Source organism: Numenius arquata, chromosome 14, assembly GCF_964106895.1.
Source record: "Numenius arquata chromosome 14, bNumArq3.hap1.1, whole genome shotgun sequence".
In the NCBI taxonomy this organism is placed as follows: Eukaryota; Metazoa; Chordata; class Aves; order Charadriiformes; family Scolopacidae; genus Numenius; species Numenius arquata.
Window position 1 is genome coordinate 12,148,964 of NC_133589.1, and position 21,310 is coordinate 12,170,273.

General features: G+C 35.5%; 1 protein-coding gene across 3 annotated transcripts in view; it reads right to left on the reverse strand.

Annotated features, from left to right (window-relative positions):
• CLEC16A (C-type lectin domain containing 16A) overlaps positions 1-21,310 on the reverse strand; it is a 76,247-nt gene that overhangs the window by 16,352 nt on the left and 38,585 nt on the right. For all 3 annotated transcript variants that reach the window (XM_074158421.1, XM_074158420.1, XM_074158419.1), the window contains 4 exons: positions 17,593-17,713; positions 6,785-6,936; positions 5,843-6,047; positions 4,330-4,494 (listed from right to left, as the gene is read on the reverse strand). In XM_074158421.1, the coding sequence (XP_074014522.1) occupies positions 4,330-4,494; positions 5,843-6,047; positions 6,785-6,936; positions 17,593-17,713 (643 nt within the window). The remainder of the gene's footprint in view (positions 1-4,329; positions 4,495-5,842; positions 6,048-6,784; positions 6,937-17,592; positions 17,714-21,310) is intronic.

Consider the following 21,310-nt stretch of genomic DNA (forward strand, 5'->3'; position numbering starts at 1 on the left):
CACATCCTCATTATGAGTGATGACTTCTGGCAACAGCATTTATTTTGACTGTCCTTTAATGCAAAAAGGAACTCTTATATTAAAGTATATCACAATTTTTTTCCATCAACCAGAAGTCCTTTCTACCAGTTGAAAGAAATTGGAATAGTTCAACTGGCATGGAGAGAGCTAAAGCAGATGTCAGCACTAGAACAAAAGACTTGAGAATTCTCAGTCTCAAAATGAGTTATTTTGAAGTGGTGGTTTTTTACTGAAAATAATCCTTGTAAATAGTAAACTCCCAAAATAGTAAGTCAAAGATTGTTTCAAAACCTATTTCTTATTAAAAAAAAATGATCTAACTAGCACTGTTACACATTTAACTCAGTTTCAATGGCATCTTTCATTTCTTACACAAGCAGTAATTCACATTACATACATCAAGTTAGTTGTATCTTCTGTAATCTTAGTGCTGTCAAACTACCCTAATTAAGTACTTCTGCTTGAATACTTCTGCACAGAAATGATTTAGTTGAAGATTATTCTGATGATGACAGGAAGATTAGTATCTAGTTCATGGCCCACAATTCTGATGACCAGGCAATGTAAATAGGCATAAAAAAGGCAGCAGAGTTGGGTCTTTAAAACAGCAGACATAACTAAGTATCAAACTTGAAATGGTTCAGAGACTATTAATTAGAAAAACAAACTGAGGTGATAAACTGAGTTAGCAGTTGTACTCCATTATTCTTGCACAGAACAAAGGAATTAAGAATACTTTAAATACACTTATGGGCTATAAAAGCAACCTTATTCTAGAATTATGGAGCACAGGACACTTCAACCATCTCACACTAGAAGAAACTTAGTACTACTTAAGTAAACTATCCCAGTCTGATGTTCCTATGGTAGCTGTGACTGATGACAAACGTGAAAGGGTTGATCAGAATTCCACAGTACAGTTCCAAAATATGACAAACACATTGAGCAATCTAACCTCATAAAATTAGTTAACAAGTGCAGATGCTCATCACCTGTGAATGTCAAGCCCCTCGTTAGTACTTTGATCAAAAGGACCTGCTTTCTTAGTGTGGATGGAGAAGGCAATTAATTCCAAAAGGTTATACACTTTAATTTTATTTTTAAAAACCTACGATTTTATGCCTACCTGTGGTGACCTCCTAAAGAAGGCCACATCATTTTTTAGAGTATATAGTGTGCTTTCAGAGTTAATATTTGAAAAAGTTAAAATCAGTTTTATGTGAAAAAAATTTAACAACTCCAAACACTGCTTGAACAATTCTCAGGCTTTGTTTAAGGTTTTCCTATTCTCAAGTGATGCAAACTTCATATAGAATTCTCGCCTACATTTTCTTTTTCATTTAAAGGGCTACAAAGCTATAAAAGACCATTTTTCTTCCTTCAGATTTTAAAATTAAGATGGTTATGCTTTGCTTGCAATGGCTAATATCAACAAGTTTTTTCCAGCTTTCCCCTAAAAAAATATTATTATAATTATCATATACTAAGGTATTAACAATGGAGAAAATAGTAAGATAGATTTATTGATTTATTTTGCTTTCCAAAGTAAATATTCTCATAGGAAAGCAACCACACTTGTTAAAATATTTAGATGTATGTTTTGCAGGAAGCCGTTAATATTTCCCTTAAGACACACTGTGCCTATAAATCTCAGTATACAGCTGGCATTTAAAACTAATATTTGAGTTTGGAGAGGAAGTGATTATTTATTTGCTTTCAGTATAAGACCTATGTTCACAAGACACCTAGCAAACCTGCTCCCTTCTTTGAAAAAAATGTAATTATTTACATTAAGAGTGCTTCAAAAGTATCATATGAATACCTAGCTGTTATAGAAGATGGTGAACAGTCCAGCCAACTAAACTATTCCCTAAAATGCTCTAATGTACTGGCAAGGGCCATTAACCTAAAACAGACCCTGAAGTATATTCATGGTCATGACTTCATGATGATAAAATTGATCAAGTGAAGGATTTTGCTTCTGTTCTCCTCTGATAAGAACTGCCCAGTTTATCAGGCCAGTTGTCTGGGATGATTACACCAACTCACTGCATTTGCATAACCTGTACTTTTTATAAAGCGTATTAACAGGGATGTTTGGAAGCATGGTCTGATATACTCTTTCACCTGTCTTGCACAAAATCTGGTTTTAAGCTGCAACAACCCTCACCCCTTTCCCCCAGATATCAAGAAGTGCTTTCAAAACAGATTTTAAATTTGGACCATGAAACAATAAAGCAAAGTGAAGCACAGCTTGACTACAATAAGGTAACTGCATGCTCTCTAGTGAAATACAACAGAAACCAAATCGGAGCAGACTGAAATAAGTGTTCTTGAAAATTCTAAATTAATTGAGAAGAAGGATTAATGAACTGATTCAATAGTTGTACTAAAATTCTCCACAGAGGGAAATTTGCAGAAGGGCTGAAAACTTTTTTATCACTGTCAATTTCTTAACAACCATGCTGCATTTACAGCACTGACATGGTCCTACTAAGAAAAAAGTGATTAATCTTTTAAAAATGTTGCCAAAACCACAGCTCTCCTTTAAATCAACAAAGCCCACCATCACCAAGGGAAAGCATAACTTGTTTCTTACAAGTATAATCAAATTAACATGTTTCTATTATTGGGTTTCTCACAGATTATATGAGCTTGTCAGAACCCTTAAACACCACTTAAAGTTGTAGCATAAAGAAATGAATATATAGAATGGTTAGAATTGGAAGGGACCTTAAAGATCATAGAGTTCCAACCTCCCCTGCCATGGGCAGGGACACCTCCCGCTAGACCAGGTTGCTCAAACCCCCATCCAGCCTGGTTTGAAACATGAAGTTAGTAATTTAACTGCAACTTTTTTAATAAATTTTTTAAATGCACAAAATCTTTCTTTTAAAGTAAAAATCCCTCCAAGCCTGATTAAGGGATAACCACAAACAGATTCCTATGAAAATCACCCAGAACTAGGAAACCTCATTCATTCTATTAGTGAAGATAAGGGGAGAAGGAAGAGGCATTTGATTTTTATTTTGGAATCAGATGCAAAACAATATATTAATCCATTTTTATTATATTGCTGGCTATCATAAAATGCATTTCAAAAATGCAGCATCTGAAAAACTTCGTGTTCTGTGGCTGTTTTCTCATGCTTGGTATCAAATAAAAGCTTCAAAACACTTTTTCCTTTGGATTTGTAAGTGCACACAGTGGAAGTTTCCATTTCCTGGAATTCAAAGTAAGTATGTGGTTGTTGAACAAGCTATCACATTGTACCACCCCCAACACCTCCCACCCCCTGCCAAAAAAAAAAAAAAAAAAAAAGAATAGATGAAGTCACTTGTTATGAACACAAGCACACTCTTCTTAGAGAAGGTTAATTCTGAATCAGTAATGCTGGCATCTTTTCAAACACGCCTTTTCCATGGAAGTCACATCAAATAAGGAAATACCATCATACAAGATACAGGTCTTTTGAAAAACCCGACCAACAATGTAAATGCTTTTGATTTCTGTTTGCCAGACTCAGGACTTGGGCAAGTGAGCTCCAATTTAGTTCTAAGGCAGTAGAACATCTGCTTTCTAACTAGGGCATTTGAATTTTGAATCGCTGAATCACATTTCAAGTGAAATGCTGAGTTTTGTGAAATGACTGGCAGCTAGTAGTAACAAGATTGCATCTTTTTGTATAATACAGCAAAATTAACTACTTTCAAGCAATATGAGATTCAACTTTAAAATTACTCAATCCAAAAGGAGAAAAGTTTACCATCTGGAAAAAAAACTCTGCACAGAATTGAATTTGTGAAATAGACAATAAGGAGAAAAAAGAGCAAAGAGCTCATTGATTTAGAATCATTCCTTTACTCCTAAAACATTAACTTGGAATTGGGATTAGCTGTGGCCCTTTTCCATCTCACTAGCTCCAAGGTAAACAAGGCAGTGCACAATATCCCAGTTATTTTTACAAACTGACAAGAAAATTATCATAACCAAATGAAAGGAGGAACTATGCACAACTGAGAGAAGTGTTGCATAAATACTGAGTACACGGAACATGACTCAATTTGTAAAGGAAAGCAAAGTATTAAGACACTTCCAGTGTATTTAGAGAAACCGCCATGGTTATTGCTCACGAGGTACCTGGAATACATGCCCAGGTATTACTAGTTTTTCCCTAAGCCTCATCCTGGAATTGTGGGTTCAGAAACATACAACAGTAAGCTTTTCATTGCTTATAAAAGTTAGAGTTCAGCTTTTGCAGATACAAATCACAAAGAAAGTTTGCTTGATAATGAATGCTAATCTCACCTGGAACTTTGTCAACAGATGCAAAAACAGAGCGTTGCACTGTAGGGTCACTGCTACCACGGCGTGACTGATCATAAAATCTAAATGGAAGGTGCTGGGCTGCAGAGCTGTGTCCGAAACCCATAACAACTTCAGTCGAAGGCTGAACAGGAAGATCCAGGAGAGCTATGTTTAATCACAATTGATATTTTTTGTTATTCAAAAATACATAAAAGGAAGAGTAGGTGAAAATAAAATTTATAGTTTGCTCAGGATCTTAAGACAAAACCAGATTGTTTAACAAAACCTGCCTGCATTTATCTCTTAATTATAGTTGCAATTGCAATGGAAAAGAAGAGAGACAACACTTCTGGCAACCTTTTCTATCATTGCTGTCCACATCCCATTTACACTAAGGAAGCCTCTAAATAGAGTGGAGGAGAAAAAAGGATTACAGTAAGCTCCTTGCATTAAACAAGCCATAGGAGTTTTTTAAAAAACATCTTCAGTTTTTCCCTGTACAAATAAAGTAATTTATTAGTTACAGCTGAACAGTGCAGAAAGCCATTTAAAGAGACAATCTGCTTTAAAACTGGAAAAAAAAAAAAGCCTTTGCATTACTGTTCAACCTAAAATCTTAATATTAAAATAGACCTGTATAAACCTCAAACTTGCTTTATTTTTTAACATGAAGCCATAAGAGTATAACATATCTATTTTGTAATGCAAAACGCAAAACGCTTTTTAGTTAGCTTCCTAAAGAATGAGATACTAAAATAGTCTTAAACCATCTATAATCAGAATAACTCTCTGGCCAACTCAATAATTTTAATACCAGCTATGACTTTGTTTTTCACATTTGTCAGTGGTTCATTATTGGTCTTGGACAATCCACGGAACTGAGATAGCTGGTGTCCTTTTTCATTTGCCCACCTGTTTTTCTTCCTGTATTTCAGAGTTTCCTTTCCTTTATTCACCAATCCATTCCCTCTACTGCTAAACTTCAATTTATTCTTCACCCACTCAATATTCAAGTAATCTTTAATCACTCTTTGTTATTTACTCAAATTAACTCTTTCCTTCGTCTGATCACATGCATTTCCTCCAAATACAGAAATCTAGCTGCTGATACTCCACTTATTTCGGATTGCTCACCATCACCACATCCAAGCATTAAACATCATCATCAACACCATCAGGACACCATCCAATTCAAGACTTGGGCAAGCTGAGCTCTAATTTAGCGCTAAGGCAGTAGAATATCTGCTTCCCAAGTAGGGCATTTGAGTTTTACATCACTGAATCATATTTCAAGAAAAATGCTGAGTTTTGTGAAATGATTGGCAGCTAGTAGTAACAAGATGGCATTCCTTCTTTTTCATCCTTTCTTTGATGTGTCTATTATTAAACATGAAAACACATATTTCGCTCCAAAAATCTATTGCTTGGAAACGAATACATCCTTATGTTACAGAGCGACTTCCTGCGACATACAAGTCTTGTTTCTCAGAATCATTTCAAAATAACCATTTACCTGCTATTCTCTGCATTTTCATACGTCGAGCTTGGATACGGCCTTTTGCAAGACGTTGTTTTGCAATAATGCAGCGAATGTGATCAGAAAAAATAAATGTAGCTTGAAGGATAGGGAAGGGCTTGGAATGAGGACTTGAGGCAGGCTTATGAATTATTATGTTCAGAGCTCTACTGTCATCCTCTACTCCCGTCACCTGCATATCCTAAAAAGAAACAGGAGACAAGTAGCTAAGGAACAAGTTAGCATTTTAAAAATATAGATTAAATATCAACATTAAAAGAAAACCCTATGAATGCCCCGCTAAAGCTCCTAAAAACCCAGTTTCCGCATTTAAAAAAAATAAAAAGGAGTACGCAAGGAGTATGTACAACCTTGGATTTAGTTTTTCAGAAATTGGTACTTATAGAGATTAAGTCAATTTAAAATTCAATTAACTTATTTGAGCATAGCAAATTTTCAGGAAATACAAAAGCGTTAGCTAAGGCAAGAAAGAGACATAAATCAGAGAAACTTTTAAAAGCTTTTGAAATCAATTAGATGAGCACAGAACATTTTGAAGTTACAGCCTGTCACCTACCCTTCCTATCAGAAGGAAGATCAGAACTCTAGGAGAGTTCATTACCGTGACACTTAAGGAGTGTGCTTGGGAATCAATCCTCATCATATATGATTTCAGTGTTAAAATGAACACACCCCAATATATATTGGGGAAGTTACCTCATTTTCAAGTATGCTTCTAGATAGGTATGTAAACCTCGTCAGAAAATCAGAAATAGTTTAAAAGGCAGGAGCTAGAAAAAAAGACTAGTAACAAAAGAAACAAGCAAGTATGCTACAGAGCTTAAATATATATGCTAATATTGGTATTACTATTTATCCAACATAAATGTAGATTTTCAGCTGAGAAAAAGTAACCACCCAGATTAAAACTTCTCTTACCTGCAAAAGGCCTGCAAACTTAACTACTCCCCATCCAAGTCTGGCAACATCTGGCTCAACCAAACTCATCTGGTAAATATCCACAGCCAGGAATCTTTGAACCTGACCCCCATCCTTTGTTATGACTGTACAAGCAATTAGATCACTGTTATCTGAAGGAAGGAAGGAAGGAAAAAAGTTACATAGCTAGTGACATTAAGAATTCTGGGTTTTGGTTGTTTTATGTAACATAATTTATAAAAGTGTAATCGTCTTTACAATATGTGTGAAGTCATTCAAGGTTGGGTTGTTTGTTTTTGGTTTGTTTTGGTTTTTTGTTAAGAAATATTCTGCATTTCCCTATCATATTTAAAGTTACATATGAAGTGCAGGATATATTCTAACAGCAGTAGTTCAGATATCTCACAAGGTATGTGTACTATATGACCTTGCTTTCTCTTACCACCTGAATTACCTTTTACTATAAAAAGTTACTTCATTTCAGGGGTGAAATTGCAACAGTGTTGATTTCTCTCACTAATTGGAAGTCTCAAAAAGTCTTGTGGAAAGACCACAAATGCAGTCCTACACCACTGCAGGCAATTACACCTACCTCATTATAAACTTAGGCTCCAGTCTGAGACAAGTTAGATTTCTACAGGTCTGAAACCTGACTACTCTGTTGGAAGCCTTTCACCTTTCAAGACTATATGGACTCTCCAGGTAAATTGTATCAGTTTTTTGCCAGTATCTGTTAGATGAGGTGACGCTTTTTCCTTTATCCTTTACCCACCCATTTTATTCATTTATATTGAATAAACATACCCTCTCTTAACCATTACTGTAGGACCCCTCAAACAAGCCCCAAAATAGAGATCTCAAGAAGGACATACGCCATTCCTTGATCCTCCTGCATCTCCTCACTGCACCCATCTCAGTTCAAACCCATCATTCTTGAAAAGTGACTAAATCGCCTTCTTTATATCAGCGGAAGTCTGAGCAACCCATAAACTGGCACTGACACCTCCTAGCAGATCTTTGCTAATCTTACTCGAGTTGCTTTTTCCTTTGCTTCACATTGGTACTTTCACTCACATACTTAATACACGCAGGCCTTTTTTCTCTCTCATCTAGTACAGTTTACAGCAAGTAAAAGATTCTATGACCACGCATGCTGTCCTACTGAGTTCATCGTCTTTGTAATTCTAGATGGTACTCCACACAATTTGATGGATTTAGCCAGCTAAGTTGCAGCCTTTTAACTATTTCCTCCAATAGTTTTGATTGGGTTTTTTTGTTTTGGTTTGGTTTGGGTTTTTTGTTTGTTTGTAAAAGCAATTTGAAAGCAATGGGTTCTACAGTTTGCTTCTACCTTAGCCATAGTTTTTCAACATACTCATTTCTCCTTAGCACTCCCATTCCTTAGTATTGCTAAGGCATTGATAGACACAGCAGTTTGGAGGCCTCAACTGCTGTTAAGATGTATGAGGCTTTTTTCCCCTCCTATTCCACATACACGTATTATTTTTAAGTATGCTGTACTTTTTACACGTCTACATACTGAAAGCGGTTTGATAAATGGTATAATTTACAGTAAGGTAAGTAACTTCCATAAAGGCTGCCACCTTATTCACATTTTTTTATAGCTTTCTGAAGGGAGCTATTCTGACACACAGAATCCAATGTACCTCTAATACTTTGAGCAGTATCTCCATACTGAACACTGCTGTTCGGTGGTCTTGCATTTCAAACCCAGCTGTAGCATTTTTCACATTATTTACAAAATGCATTAAAAATAATCCTGCTAAAGTTCAACTCTATCTTCAACGGAAAACAATGGAAAAAAATATCTGACTACTGTTTTTCTTCTCTTTAGTTTTCCAATAAATTTAAAAAAAAAAATAAAATCAACAACTGAAAATAAAACTAGAAGAATTAGCTAAATGGATAGGAATGAGGCTGCAGGTTATACTAAACAGTAAACCAAATTTACTTATCCAAACATCCAGCAAGTAGTTAACACCATATTTCATATTAGAAACATCTGTGGGATACATATAAGCTACAAGTGGAAGTACAGACCTCTTCATAGTTGCAGGTCATACAACTAGGTACAACAGCCATAAATTATGATTTGGGAGGTGGAGAAAATTCTTTTGTGCAGAATACAGCACAGCAGGTTACCCAGAAAGGTTGTAGAATTTCTATCACCAGTTTTTAAAGTTTCAAAACCCCCAAACAAACAATCCTCCCCAAACCAACCTCCTCTTACCCCCAAGCCCCCCCCCCCCCAACCAAGAAGTCCTTCCAGCTAACATTTCTATGATTCTACCAATTACCCTTTACCAGCAGGATCCATTCAAAATTGATTGGGTGGCAGGAGAGAAAGGGAGCAAATATGGAACTCTAATACAATTAAAAGAGGAAAATTAATGCTAATCCAGTGTGAATTCAGTGCAAGCTTTTGAAATTTGAGAAAACCAAGTTTAATCAATAAATGCAACAGTGCTACTTTTCTGCAATACCTAGAGGATGTTTCAGTTGCATAAAGACTGATTGTTATTACCTTCTCATATGCCCTAAAAGGCTCAAGAAATCCATACAGGATTAGCAAATATTACTACAGGAGGCTATTGGAGATTTATTCCTTTCTAGAGAAGAAGCTGAGACACCAGGCAGAAAAATCACAGGACATCTAAACTGGCAACGTAGGCTATGTTTAGCCCACAGAATCCTACTCCAATATTGTTGTACCAATGACATTCTAATAATCTGAACAATAAAAGATAACAATATATATTAAATGCATTAAAAGGATTATCTAAATTTTTTGATGCAAAAATGTGCCTGTATTCATATATTGTATACATACACATCTAGAAATGGTAATGGAGATATAGGTCTACTACATCCCTTCAGAAATTACTTTCTAAGTTATTCCACCTTTTTCTTTATAACTGGAAAGCTTGAAGTTATTATCAATGTTTCTATGTCACGGGAAAACTAGGATAATCCAAGTGTCATTTATTCTGAACTGGCCTGTGAATATAGGCATAAAACACCCAAACATATTTGATTGTTCTGAAATGTGTGATGTTATATACATCAGGGAACAAAAAACAGAAGCCTTCTAGTAGGAAGGACTGTAGCCAGAATTTAACTACTCTGAACGAGACTTGGGATTACAGTTGATAACAAAGTGATTGTATTTCTACAATAAAATGGCAGGAATGATCTCTGAATGTACACAATGGGGCAATACCTCTGCTTTACACTGGTGCATTACTGTAACGCTGGGCCAGCTGAAGTACACACAGTTTTAAAGAAGCAGGCTGAAAGAAACTTGAAAGACCACCACAACTAAAAATGACATGAAAATTAGAAATACTTTTTTTTTCCCCCCTCAAAAAAACCAAACAAAAAGCTTAACTCAACTAACTTAGTTTAAAGAATACTTGTGAGGCAGGAAGATTTTAGTTCATACAGAAATAGTACAAACAGATAAGTAATTTAATACAGGGCCAAGTCCAGTAGACAAAAACTACAAATGGCAGCAGCTCCGTGGTGAAAATAATTGACTGATGAAACTACGCAATTGGTAGTCTGTTCTTTCACAGGACAAAGTTCTGTTTGAACCAAAGTGTATTCCTAGAAAAACAGAACTAGCTTCAGGGAAGTAATAGATAACGCATAAGATATATGCAATGGTTTTTTTGAAGCCATAGAAACAGAATAAACAAGAAAATCCCTATGAATATAGCTATTAACTGAGAAAGAATTAATTCTCAAACAGTTGGTACGACTAAACAAGGATGGGCTTACTATATTGGCCTATCCTTTATATTGCATAAACTCTTATAGCTGATACCTTTTTTGAAGCCATTTCAATAACAAACATAAAGTGTTATCACAGTGTTAATGAGCCCTTAAGACTTTCAACAATTTCAAAACAAGGCTCTAGAACATGTCTGGTTACTTCTTGGCCTGAGACCCTTTATTCGTTGTGTCTTTCATTCTCTAATCCAATTACTCCGTCAACATATTTATTTCAGTCAATACGAATTCCTCGAACAGCCCTATTCTTCTCAAGACCTGAAGTAATTGGATTTGGAGCCCTCCAAATATGTAACGTGATGTTGCTGAATTTTTTGGATAATCTTTTGTGATTCCCAACATATAGGCCACAACACCAAACAGAGTTGTGAAGTTCTCAAATACTTGGTTTTGTCCGGTATTCATACAGTTTTTAGCGCAACAGCAAGCAGATTAAAGTACTTGCAATTACTGCTGTACAAATTCAACTGCCTGACTACAAAAATGCAGTACTTCGGGTAAAGAATTCAAAGGGCAGAAGTTGTTTTCCAGAGCAGAAATTTTTCATTTTAGAACTGACAAAAACAAAGTAAAGCATTACTGTAAAAGTTTATCAAAGAACAGAAAGGAAAATTACTCATTTATTAGGCACCTATTACAGGAATCTTTTACGTTTATACAACTGAATGTACCCCATTTACATGACCGTTTCTAGTTCACAGCTGCTGAGGGTCATAAGCTACAGTCAACCTTTATGACAAAAACAGAAGAGAAAGTGTGGTTAAACATTTCCAGAGAGCTACGAGAACACTTACAGCTATGCTATAAAACTGACACCCAACGACATTTAGATGAAAGACTTTAAAGCTCAGTAAACTTCAGTACTATTGAAATTTGATCTGGGGATTAAAGTGAACCACAGACTGAATGGCTCACTGATGTGACACTGCTGCAAAAGAGTGTAGTGTCATTTCTGAGATTAACAGTAATGCTTAATTCTTCCTCATGCAAAATGAAGCTTGTAACCAGTTTGGACACTACACCTCTGAGATTTCTCTGAACTTTCTCCAAGGAAAATACAACTTTTACAAAATATAGCTTAGGAAGAAGAGTTCAAAGACTTCAGCTGCTTGCAGCAAAGATGATTTAAATTAGGTGAAAATATTGCATGAGCACAGGCAACTATTTGCCTGGAAAGATTGCATTATATGAAGTCTTTATGAACATAACAGCTACTTTAGGAGATGGTCTAAATGTACTTGACTTGCCTCAGGGCTTGATTTTTAATGATTCTATAATTTACAGTCATCACAATTCTAGAAATCTACAGAGCTTCTGTGCATAGGTGGCAGGCCAAGATAAGCATTAGGCTGCACCTTCCACTTCACATAAAGAAGTTTTTCAAACAGTATCTAGCCCATTTGGTATGATATTCTGTTTTACTACTTAATATGACAGTCTTTAATTGCGAAGAACTTCAGAGATAAAAAAGTTTTACACTTTAATGAAATGAGTTTATAGACAAATATATGATCTTGGCAGACCTAAAACATATTCCCCAAATATACTCAGAGTTTACAAAGCCATTTCAAATTTTATGTAAGTCCTGTGAAAAAATTATTTGCACCACACTATCCAAAATGTTTTTGACAAGCTACGTGTTGGCCATGTTGTTGAACAGTTTAAAATTTATTACTTCTGTTACTCTTCACAAACAGCCCTCTTTCAGAGGTTCAGAATTACTTTCTTGGTATGTCTGCAATCTCTCTTTTATCCAGTAGAAAGTCAGAATATCTCAGTTCACATATTAGTCCCTGCTGCTCTTGGTCAGGACAAGATGTCACCACCCTTCTTAAGCCTGGAAGCACTGTTCCTACCAGGAACAGCAGAAGAGAGCAAGAATAACTGCTAAGAGTGGCTTAAAATCTCTGTTCTTGCAAGAAATACTTATCACTTTAGAAGATGAATTTTTCACCACTTGTTTCCGATAAAGAAAAAGGTCTCAAAGACAGTATTAATGCTACAGACTTTTTATGAAAGAAAAAAAAATATTTCAAGATTTGCTGAACAAAAAGGAAGACTTAGAAAAAAGGCAAAGAGGTTTAAAATGATCTTGGAAAGAGGGGAAAAATACAGAACTGTATACACATGAATTGAGAAAGTAAGATAAACTGAGGAGAAATCCAGGGTGCTTCATTTTCAGCTTGCAACAAGTATCTGGATTGTAACATTGGCATGTTAAGACAGATCAGTTTTCAAATCAATAAATCCAGTTCACTGATGTCTGCTTTGCCATTAGGAAAATTATGTCAAAAGTTGAACATCTTACAGAAAGAATCTAGCTGTGATACTAGGGAGAGAAAAAAAAAAAAATGAACTGTGTTGTTTATTAAGCAGTATATAAATAAACTTCAGTGTCTGAGGGATGACAACTTTGAACTGGAGAAGCACTAGACAGATTATGTTATTTCACTGTTACTGTACTCTGACACCAGAGTGAAAGGCTCTGTGCAAGAGAAATCACACTTGCCAAGTCTCTCAGCTGGACAGAATCTGTGATGAATTCCTGAATATGACAATTCAGGGAGCAAATCAGAAAAACTTCTGGGGAGAAAACTTCTTCTGAGAGGAAGTATCTGCAGAATGACAAAGACCTTGTTTTACATGCAGGTCTTCGTAGCACGACAGTTACATTTTTATCAGGAAAAGTTTGGAAACTATGTCTTTTTGCTACCACACACACTAGAACTTCACCACTGTACTACCTCAATTCAGACAGTTTAAATATAGCAGTAATAAACAGTTTAAAAAGTATTACCAACCAAAATATATAAACTGATGCATATGTAAATGGAGAACTTCACTCAAAGGCCCCCGTGAATGCAGAGTATTTGTTAGTAGCCTTAAAAATATTTAAATTAAAAATTTTAACTGAAAAATTTAATTTGTTGGTTAAACAAAACAACTCTGATGACTTTGAACAAAGAGCGTACAGTGTTGTAGATGGGAAGAAGCGATGAAGGGAAAAAGGTAAATGTCCCAAAAACCCAAAACAACAGAAGAAAACAAGGACAAACCAGCTAACACCAACCCAATAACCATGGATACTCAGCAAGGGACTTCTTAAAACCAAATAGTATTTATTTGCTGTGAGAATCAGATCCAAATATCTGTATCTGTGCCACACAGTTTTATATTAGCAATTGACTGACAAGAAAAGCTCCTCCCAAGGAAACACCTGAAACATGATCATATTTTGTGGACACAGATACCAGTGCCACTTTGGAACAGGTCTAACAACCATCAACTTGAAGATGCAATAAGCACCTCTGCTGCCTTCCATTAAGAAAGCGGAAAAGCACCGGTAAGTAGTCACTCAAAGCAGCAGCACCTCCAGTCCTTTAAATGAGTCAAAGCTAAGTAAGTATATAGTCAATTCAGTCAAATGTTGTTCTTTATTTGAAATACCATCATTTACCTTCTCAAACAGCTTAATGCTGACTCAAGGGAGAATTCTAATCTTCCGATATAAAAATTAAATGGGTTTTTTAATCTAAATTTTTTATTTTAAACTTGAGTTTATGCTTATTGTAGTGGATAGTCTTCTGACAATTAAGATGTGAGTTATCAGACAATTGATAGAAAAAGAAAAGATTCTCATATCAGGATTTCTTCTCCTATAAAGGTCTCTAGAGCAGCAGCACACAGGTTCCATGGGCAGGGCAATGGAACTTAGTTTTATTCTCTACTTGTATATGCCCGTGTGCAAACACATATGAATGTGTATATGTATTAACAAATAACAGCTTCACACACATGACAAGCAGTCTAGTACCACTGTTGCCTTAGTTCATATCGGTCAGTATAAATTTGTATTTTAAGTTATTTACTCTACAGTTAAGGACAATAATATGCCTTAAAACAGCACATGAGTTTAAATTTGAAGGGTGATGTTCTAAATCAACAGTATAATTTTAATGTAATACTTCTTAAAAAAACCCAAACTTTTTATAGTAGGCTTTACATCTTTCAATTTCAGAACACTATTCAAATTGAAGCAGATAAGTTTCAGGCTAATAGTTGTGGTATGGGTTATTGTTTGTTTGTTTTTTACATCCTTTCTATATATGGACTCTTTTAACCATTTATAACCTGAGTCCCACACTGGAAGAAGTTAAAACCTTGGATATCATTACATATACAGAGCATGCACCACTACTTAAGCAATTAATCTGGCATTACAAACATGTAATGAAAATCACAAACAATTATACACAGTGAAGTATTAATAATCTATGGTCTAAACTACGTGTTCCAAGAAACAGATACCTTGTGTTCTGTGTAAATGTAACTGCCTTAGAAATGAAAAGTCATAAATAAAAGGACACCTGTAATGAACTGCACAATACCTGCAGTGCAGTCCACTAAATTTTATAATGGAGTGATCAGCATTTCGCTAGACTAAAAGATAAGCAAAGACAAAAGGTGTTCTTTTTGAGGTTTTTTGGGGGGTGGGAAGGAGGAATAAATAACATTTGGAAACAGTATGTAAATCAGATCTACCTTTTGCTCAGTATGTTCTTAAAAAATTAAGAACTACTTCATAATTTCCAGCTAATTTAAGAAAAACATTTTTTTCTGTAGAAGCTGATTCATTATTTTGTCTCATCCTCTGAAAAAGAGTCAGCATTTCACAATAAGTACCTAACTCATTTGAAACAGGAAGCTGAGTTAATTCTGTATTACTAACCTTTAGCAAGTAAACAGTAACTAAATTATGGTCATGATTTTTTCACCTGACAACTAATAATTGTGTAATGTAATTAACAGCATCTTCTGCTGTCCATTATCCTTGGGAAAGCTTTTAGGGAAAGACCAAAAGTGATAAGTTTGCATCAAGCTCATTCAGCTTACTTCACCAAGCAAAAACAATACCAGTAGGAAGAGGATAGAATACAACTACTGAAGAACACATTTTAAGAAGTATTTTCCCCTGTACATCTTCTTAAATCTTTAAAATAATACAGAAATTCAACACATGGGAATTGTATGATTTAACTGTCAGTCTTCCACACCACCAGCCCACGTAGCTACCAAAAATGTAAACATTGGACTAGTATCTTAGAATCATAGAATGGTTAGAGTTGGAAGGGACCTTAAAGATCATTGAGTTCCAACTCCCCTGCCATGGGCAGGGACACCTCCCACTAGACCAGGTAGTGGGATCTTGGTATCTTCTAATCTACTGCAGCCTAATGCTTACATTTACTTAGTAAATGCCTGTCCCTATCCTACAGCTTGTATGTTTTAACAAGTACACTTAATTGTTTTGATAGCATTCTTTCCACGTTTACAGACAAATGAGTTTATTCTCAAAACCTTCCACTGCTCTAAGCTCCATGGCTTGGATTTTATGCCAGAGGGTGCATCCTCTGACATTTTCAGTATTGCAGACACTTACATTTTCTGAAAATTACATTTAATACATTTTAATAGTAATTTTGAAATATAATTTATTTGCTTCAGGTTTAATCTGGATTTCATCCATTAAGCTACTGCACAGCAGCTCTGTTATCATAAATTGTTTTGCTTACCTCACTTGATTTCAGTGTTTTCCCTTAACTCAGATAATTAATATTCTTAATGGACTTGATGCACAAAAAGGACTCTGAGATACTGGACATAATCCCATAACATCTACCACGGCAACTGTTTTTTTTTTAGTTTGAGTAAGATCAACAAGCACTCAAAGAGAATAAAAAAAAAATCAACATCTGAAACATTAAGCATTTTTTTTCATTCTTTCATAAGAAACAGAGCTTTCAAAAATTAGAATCCTATCTTAGCAATCACATGCCCTCTGAAGCTATGAATAATACCTGCAAGTTCTTAGTAAGACAACTGCCTGAACAAAAGTTAACTACTTAGCAGCTAACATCAATATATCTAATTCTCCTAGGTCTTTATTACAAGAAATGGAATTAGTAGTAATTATACTATCATGCACTTTCTTTTCAATTCTAGCCTAAAAGCACACTTCTCTACACATTTTAAACCTTTAAACAAAAAGGAAATTTCTCATACTATAGTAAGATTAACTTACTGTATGACAAGTTACTGTTTCTCAAACAATGTCAGTGCTGGAGACAGTAAAAATACAGCTTTATGATTTAGGCCCGAGTTACTCTAGCAGTTGTACTGTTTAGTAATATGTAAGGTCATCTAGAGATGTGTATTTTGATGTTAAGTGAACACAGGTATATTGATTTTGCAGACAAATAGCGTACTTCATGATTCTATTCCTTCCAACTTTTGTTTCTTCAGTATGGAGGGTGCAGCAGTATTCTCTAACACTACAGAAAGAAGGTACTTTTTCTTTACTTCATAGTAAGTACAACTTAATACCACAAGGTCATTCTGGACATTACAGACTGATTCCCTTTAGGAATAGCTCAGCGTCCTGTTCAACCATGGGAGTAAAAGCTTCCATATGCCAACTTTAAAATGACAGAATAGATGGTGAAGAAAAAGAACTCCAGGGCAGGGATGGGGTGAATATGATGACAACCAAATCCCAGCATCAGTAAAGCAGCACAGTGTAGCTGTTGGAGTAATTACTTCCAGTATCTTAAAGGTCATGAATGGTTTAAATGTATTTTGAATAGGTGAAAGCAGAATAGAAGAAAATCCTCCTAGGATCAGTTCATTTAGAAAACTAACATACCAGGAAACCAGATGAAGGACTGCAAATGCTTTATGTGCTAATATTTAGACCCTGGAATATTTATTAACAGTTTATTAGAAAAAGGCAACAAAACCCCCCAAAAAAACCAAAACCAAACCAACCCCAAACCACAGGAAGTGTTCCAAATCCAGTAGAAGACAAACTTCATATGATCATCCTTGACAGCCAGCTACACAAACAAGAGAACTATTTGGGGTTTTTAACTTTAAAGAAAAAAGGCCAGCAATTTTTCCATGCTATAGACTATTTGCGAAATTGAGGGACTACTTACTCAAGTCAAGAACATCATCTGTCTTTATCAGATCTTCCTCCCTTGTGAGTGGTAACTGAGTTTCTGGCTCATCTCGCAAGTGCAGTGATAGTGAACGGAGCATAAAGAAAACTCTGATGGCCTTGAGAAATTAAAAAAAGAATAGTAAAATATTGCTGCACTCAGTACTACATATTTTAACAGAATCTTACAAACTTATACTTGCTTTTACAATCTCTGACTTTGCTGTCATGCAGTAAATGTACTTCTCAAATTGAGAAAGCAGAATGTAATTTCAAAGTTAAAGATTATGGAAAAAGTTGAAATATACTGTTCATTTTCAATGAAGTAGAAGCAGCAGAGATTTTAACCTACTGGCACACTTACACAGATTGTGACTGACAGGCAAACAGTTACAGGAGCTGTTCAAGCAAAAACAACAGTCTTGGATTTATTTTTTTTGAATCATTATTTTAAGACTGATTGTATTTGCAATACCTGTATGCTACAGACAACTACACAACCAGCCTACAGAGACTCTCACATTTTGAACTTAAACCAGTAATAATTTCATCTATGTTCTCAGAAGGTTTACATTAGGGCAAAGCATTCCAAAAGATGCACCAGTCCCAAGGAACTTTCAACAGCTGCTCTGTGAAATTAATATTCTTGTTTTAATTTAGAAATTCATGACACATGGTATGCAAAGACTAGATAAAGTGCCAAAGAACAATCATCATTTTAAAAGGCACCATTTATAATCCTCTTCCACTACAAGAACCGTATTTTCAGTATAGCAAATTAAAAAAAAAAAAATTTGTATTACTTCGGGTGTTTTGTTTTTTACAAAAAGTTTCCTACACAGTAATTCTGTGGCATACTGTAAATTAACTGCTGCCTTACAGTAAAAGCATCGAATTCATGGAACAGCTGCAGTGCCCAGGAACTCCCAGCCTGCAGGAATTATTAGGAAAAACAAATCTAAACTGCTTTAAGGCAAAATCTTTCACCCCTCTGTTTTTAAAAGCGACAGAACTGTGTCTCTCATTAACCAGAAATGTGAGTGCTTGGTCAGCTATCATACTGGTGGTGCTTTCAGAAACTTCTGGTCGAACAGGGATGAAGAGGGGAAAGTTGTGTATCTGGCTCTTCCATGGATTGACACCCAAGCAGAGGAATTTGGTATGTTGTTGAAATCTAAGAGTGCAATAAAATTATTGAGAGCAAAGAATGTCAAGGATATCTAACAAAATATATTAACACTACCTTATTCATAAGAGCAGAGGCTCTTTATAACAGGAGATGATCTCTCCCATTTAGGCAGATTACATTTTAATGTATTGTGGATTTACTGAAATGAGACAGGATTACTATAAAGCAGTTATATTATCAGACGCTTCAAGAAGAATTCATGGTATTGTGTTTAAAAGTTTCCAAATTCAAATCACAAACAGCATTTTTCCTTGCATTTTTGGTAACCCAAAAGTCAAACCCAACAGTTTTTTTTAATTCAGAGAGCAGCTGTCACTCAGCCTGCTTTCACTTATTTTCCCTTCAACGCTCTTTCCCTCCTAGACAGAGCATTAGTTTTCCTTGCATACATTCCCAATAAAATTAACGTCGCTCATCTCCAAACACCTAATCACGTTTACTGCAGAATAATCTACAAGAGTAGGAAAGAAAATTAGAACCTTAGCCTTTGCAAGGAAAAAAATAGTAATTAAGAATATCAGCCGAAAAGGGAACTACCCTGTGCTTCCTACAATACCGATAGCCCTCAGCTTGTTAGCAATATCAATATAAACCTAAAAGCACGTGATTTGCGACTTCCTATAACATTTTAACTAGATCTCAGTAAAATAGCAGAGCAGTTCAGTGGCCTAGATTTTTTTTTCAGCTGACTTCTGTTACCTTGGTTAAGTAGGAACAACTATGAATTGCTATCTGCATTAAAGAACTACGCATTATGATGAGGTATATTTTGCGCTGATTCCTTCATTTATATACACATACCATGTGCAAAGAAATAGCAATTTGCAGGGAAACCTACAGGTTTCTTATTACATTCCCATGAAATACCGTTCTCACAGGTAGTTCAAAACCTTCTCTCAAAGTCTTTGCTTAGTATGTACTCCAAGGTGCAGAGTATAAGACTCATATTCTTCACTGCTTCCCAAATAAGCACATAAATGAGTTTGCATTATTCTAGGTGACTGGTAAGCAGTACTATCTCTAGAACTACAGAAATCAGAAGGAAGAGATGCAAACAAGAAGCAGGAACTGGATTATCAACAATTCAAACCAGCATCTGATTCTGGGCAGAAGGCTTGATCAAGCAGCAGTAGCTGATTTCAGAAAGCAGCCTAACAGCTTCTGGTCATTTTAACGTTTTAAGTCAGAGGGGTTGGCTGTCTGGATTTTTGAGATGTGCCTTTGATAACCTCAGAAATATCTGATTTCTGAGAGTTCCACCTAAAGTTAAGAGGAAAAGAATTACCACTTAGAGGGACTTTCTACAGCAAAAGAAGAAGTGAGAGCCTAAAAAGACCTGATCTCTAACAGCTAAGAACTCATGATATAATCCAAGTACGGGACTTCTTCACTTGCTAGGGAAATAAAACCTGAGAACTTTTTTTAGAATCATGCTACATGATGCTCAGAATTGAATCACTATCCATTTCCAACTGTCAGCAAAAAGGACCTCCAGCAGGATAAGTGGCAGCAGCAATGTCACAATATACACCTGAAGTTTGGCATATTGTGATGGCAATCCAGCCTAAGAGAGGTAGCCTAGCTAGAAGAAAGTAGCATAGGAATTCTAAGAAATTGTAAAACTTGCAATGTGATTAGGGGAAGGAGAACAAGAAGGAAGCATTCCAGGAGTTCTTGCTGATGAGAAAGACCCTTCCACCCCAAAGAATTTATAGGAATATTTGTTGTATTTTCGAATTTCCACCAACAGAAATTAAGCTATTCCTTATATAGCACATGAAAAGCCATGTAGCAGTCAGTTTCCATTAAGGTGCATTTCTAAGTATCATTCTGTTAAATGCCTCAGAGTGAATTCTAGGAAGCATTATTGCTTTCTAAGAACAATACTTTTCAAGATAATTCACTGTACTTTATCAAATTTAACTTGCTGTGATAACAAGAGCTGTGTGGATTATAGTAAGTAATGAAAACACGTTTGCAGAAGACTCCTGGAAATATGCTTTTTCTTCAAAAGTACACAAATATTCCTTGCATTTACACTTAAATAAATGCAAAGCTTCCTGAAGAACAGCACTTTTCAAATAGTAACGTCATGCAGTAATATATCTTTAAGACTTACTGGCACTGCAAGGCTTATAGGACACTGCCAGATAAGGACCAAAAACTAATTACCCCAAGAATGCTGATAATGATACTATTCAGGTCGGTATCACCTCTACAGATTGTGTCAGTCACAAAAATAGATACTTTGCTATTTTTCTCCTCACTCTCAAGATCTTTATCATGAATTACTTCAGCAAGATGAAAATATTTTTTGCTGTGTCTAGAAACACAAGCAATATGAACCCAGCCAGCCTTCCAGTGGAGATTCTTATTATAGGAATATAATGAAAGACAGACTGAGACCATGAAAGTAAACTGACAATATATTCATGAGTGTCATCAAAATGCCATTTTATGTAAATGTCTCCAGGGTCTAAAAAATTAAAACCCCAGTGCAAGAACATATTGAATTGAGTAGACACAA